The sequence below is a fragment of the Triticum dicoccoides genome, chromosome 6A (genome assembly GCF_002162155.2).
Source record: "Triticum dicoccoides isolate Atlit2015 ecotype Zavitan chromosome 6A, WEW_v2.0, whole genome shotgun sequence".
Taxonomy (NCBI): domain Eukaryota; kingdom Viridiplantae; phylum Streptophyta; class Magnoliopsida; order Poales; family Poaceae; genus Triticum; species Triticum dicoccoides.
In genome coordinates, this window is record NC_041390.1 from 234,301,076 (window position 1) to 234,304,910 (window position 3,835).

Consider the following 3,835-nt stretch of genomic DNA (forward strand, 5'->3'; position numbering starts at 1 on the left):
CTAGGCCGGGTTTTGGGCCGGGCTTGCAAAAGCCCAACCTTCATTTCTCAAGCTCGAGCCCAGCCCGAAGCCCGAAAGCTCGGTCCGAATGCTGTTTTTAGTACGCGCACGTGCAAGCCCGGTCCGAAATCCGAAAGCCCAGCCCAAAATTCAGAAAAATAGAAGCCCGAACCCAGCCCAAACTATCTTTCGGGTTGCAAAACAAAGTCTGAACCCGGCCCGAATATCAAGCCCGACCCGGCCCGGCCTGGGTCGTCGGGCCGGGCTGCCCATGCCCGGGTTTGCTACACCCCCTTATCTCCAAGGGGCGCCCGCAAAACACCCGGACGCAACCCGCTGTCTCAAAGTGTTTCCCCTCAAGGGTCTCAACCCCGGTAGGCAGAGCGCCATAGCCACCGCGCCATGGAGGACGGGGCCTCGGATTTCAGCGACTGGGAGGTGCTATCTGCATCCTCGGGGGTCGGAGGCGATGAGGCCGTCCTTGTGTCCGGGGAAGGCGGCGACGTCCTCCCCGACCACTTCGCCCTCGACTCCTCTTCCTCCACTGGCTTCTCCGGCGAGGGCACGTGGTCGGAGGCTGCCTCCGACGACGTGGAAATTGAATCCGGGTTAGGATCAGTGGACAGATTTGGTTCTGCTATGCAAGAGCAGACGGATCTTATTGGGGTGGTGGATTCCAGCGCACAGTTGCAATTTGGCGGGATTGATGTGACTGCACAAGCCTCGCGGGCTTTTGGAGCCTCCGTGGCATGTGGTGGGGGCGCACATGAGAAGCAAACTGCGGGGTTAAGTTGCGGTGAGTTTGATTCGATTCCGCAAGCCGCGCTTCAAGGGTTGGAGGGAATTTTGGACTCCGATGCAACTGCCGTCGCCGGTGTAGGACTCCAGATAGAAATATCAGAGAATTCTAGTTTGCAATTGGAAGATGGAGGGGCTGATGCCATTTGCGAAAGCTCTGTTCTTCAAGCTGCTGCAACAAGCGATGCAATGCAGACTCTGCAGGAAGAGCTGGAGCAAGGGAAGGATGCTAGTGCCGCTTCTGGCTGTGCTGAACCTGGTGGCGATGACAAGGATGGTTCTTCCCCTCTGGTTGCAGCTGCAGCTCCGGTCACCGGTGATGGAGAGAGGCAAGTGGTTGTATGGCGGAGGCTGCCGTTCAGGTTCATCCATTATTGTGCTTGGAAAGTGAGTCCGGTTTGGCCGATTTCCATCGCTGCAGCGTTGCTGGGGATAGTTGTGCTCGGGAGGAGGATGTATAGGATGAGGCGCAAGACCCAGGGCCTTCCCCAGATTAAGATCGCATTTGATGATAAGGTAATCATATCACTAACTGTTAATCTGTTATACTGTTATGTGGGTTGATTTATGCTTTCATAATTTTGCTTCACAAACTACTAGTGGTCAAATCCTGAAGAATGAAATTAGAGCTGGTACCTGTTTGTTCATCTGATTGAAATGCGTAATTCCATACAACAGTCTATAGTTGAGTTGTACCAGGTAATACTCCCTCTGTTCACAAATATAAGATGTTCTTAAGGTGAGTTCCTGCCTAGGAAATTCTCATGTAGCCATGCCGCACTGACCAGAAGAAACATCACTATTCAAATTCAGACAGCATAGTTTATTTTCTGTAAAAATCACACCATCATGTATTGTCTGGTAGAGTTTGCCACTATTTTTGTGATCCTTTCTTTATTTCTCATGTATTTATTATGGAGATGTTTTGATTCTAGGTAGTATGTTAGTGTTTACCACTTGTTTGCTGTAGATAGAACCTGCTTGCTGATTCAATTTAAGGTCACCAGTGTGTAAACACAAGAAGCAAATACTGTTCTTGAACCCCAACCTTGGAAAGTGGCTGTTTATCTGTAATAATGACAGAAAAATATCCCCTTTCATGCTTATATCGTCTTTGTTCCTCCTTGAAACAAATACTTCAAACGTTGTACTTAAGAGAGTTGTCTTTTCTCATTTTAGATATCTCTCAGCAATGTAGTAGAATAATGGGACTTTGTAATTTCATCATTCTCAAATTATTGGTGAATGTAAACTGCCGCATCAAGCCACACCCAATAATTACGACTTGGTTCCCAGTGGCAGCCTTTATATAATTCAACTGGATCTTAGTGAATGTTTTACACACCGGTATCAAACTATTCAAACTGACAGAATCATTCCCAGATTCTCATGATTAACTCCATCTTGGATAATGCAGACCATGATCATAATTATTACCACAGCACATCATGGCTCTGTTTCCCCTCTAGTAAAGGCAGATGATGGCGTGAACCCTTTGTTCACAAATATAAGATGTTCTAACTTTTTTCTGAATCGGATGTATATAGACACGTTTCAGTGTGTTACTCATTTCAGTCCGTATGTAGTCCATATTGAAATATCCGAAACATCTTATACTATTTGTGAACTGAGGGAGTACATAACAGTTGGCTGATTAGGTAAATTTGATACTGTACCTAACCATGGCCAACTAATTACATGAGACTGAATTAGGAGTGTCTTTGGTCCTAGGGATTTCATGCAAAGTCAGGACTGGAAATATTAGACATCGTTATTGTAATTAATCTGAATTCCATGTCAGGTCAGGCATGTGTCAAATTATCCCATTAAAACAGTGGCATGGCCTGTCTTGGCGTGCTTGAGCCACGTGCTGCCTTTCTTGACCACATGTCAATGTGGGATGTCATAAGTTTCCACTTTTCAGCTGTTGATGGCTATCATTTGTAATGACATCATATCATTACTTTCGGGTTACAAGCATCAGCCTCTAACCTTGTGTTTTTTTGTGTGTGAACAATACAGAGGGCCTCCCAGTTTGCAGACCGCGCAGCACGTCTCAACGAGGCCTTCTTGATCGCAAAACGTGTACCCGCTCTGAGAACTTTGCCTGGTGTTGCACTCCCCTGGTCAATGATGCAAGAGAGATGAGTCAGCCTTCTTGAAGCTTCATAAAAAGATCTCCCTGTTGGATTAGCCAACAGGAATGTATGATAAAAACAAAATTTTAATAAGAACATCAATCTGGATTGGGCATATCTTGGTAGTGTTTTCCTGGTGAAGCATCGAGGATGTTGATGTCTATGTCGATGCCTAATCAGATATATTTACTATTAGCCTAGTGCACTACAACAGTTTTTGTCTTATGTTTTTTTATTCATGTTTGGTAGGTTTTATAAATCTGTATGAGTCCTAAATGTGCCATTACTCTGGACATATGTTTTATCTATGTGGGTGCTTTACTTTTTTTTTGCGATATGTGGGTGCTTTACTGTTGAAACTGAAAGAACATCGTTGGGGTGTAACCCTCTTTTTTTTAGGCAAACTTAACCCTCTTATGGACGTGCCATATTGGAACCCTGGTGTGATGTTAAATGAGCAAAGTCTGTGTGTTGCCCCTTTGGTGGCGCGTCGTATATTGATCTGGATACGGTGGTAAATGAGCAAGGATTGGGTCGTTGTATCCTACTTTGATATATTGTCTTCACCCTGCGTTACTACACAACCATATTTTTATTCCTAGCGGCAACAACACAAATACAAGTGTTTTTTGCTATCTGTAACTGATGCTTGCTTGCATGGTTGAGCCAACTATCATACACAATTCTCTCTGAAGATCAAACCTCATACCTGTCCACAAAAAACAGAGAATAGATCGGAAAGCATATATGACTAAGAATTGTGTAACAATAGAACCAAATAGATCTCAAGAAAATTCATGAATAAATCTGATCATAAAGTGACAACTGATGAATTACACCAAACGGATCACAATCTTGCAGAGCAGTTCATTTGATCTTTGTATTGAGAAGCAAGAGAG

At 44.7% G+C, this 3,835-nt stretch overlaps 1 protein-coding gene across 1 annotated transcript; it reads left to right on the forward strand.

Annotated features, from left to right (window-relative positions):
- Window positions 1-318: 318 nt before the first annotated feature.
- On the forward strand, window positions 319-3,271 carry LOC119316701. The gene is made up of 2 exons (XM_037591065.1): window positions 319-1,314; window positions 2,821-3,271. The coding sequence occupies exons 1-2, from the start codon at window positions 403-405 to the stop codon at window positions 2,944-2,946; spliced, it is 1,038 nt and encodes a 345-aa protein (XP_037446962.1). The 5' UTR covers window positions 319-402; the 3' UTR covers window positions 2,947-3,271.
- Window positions 3,272-3,835: the final 564 nt, after the last annotated feature.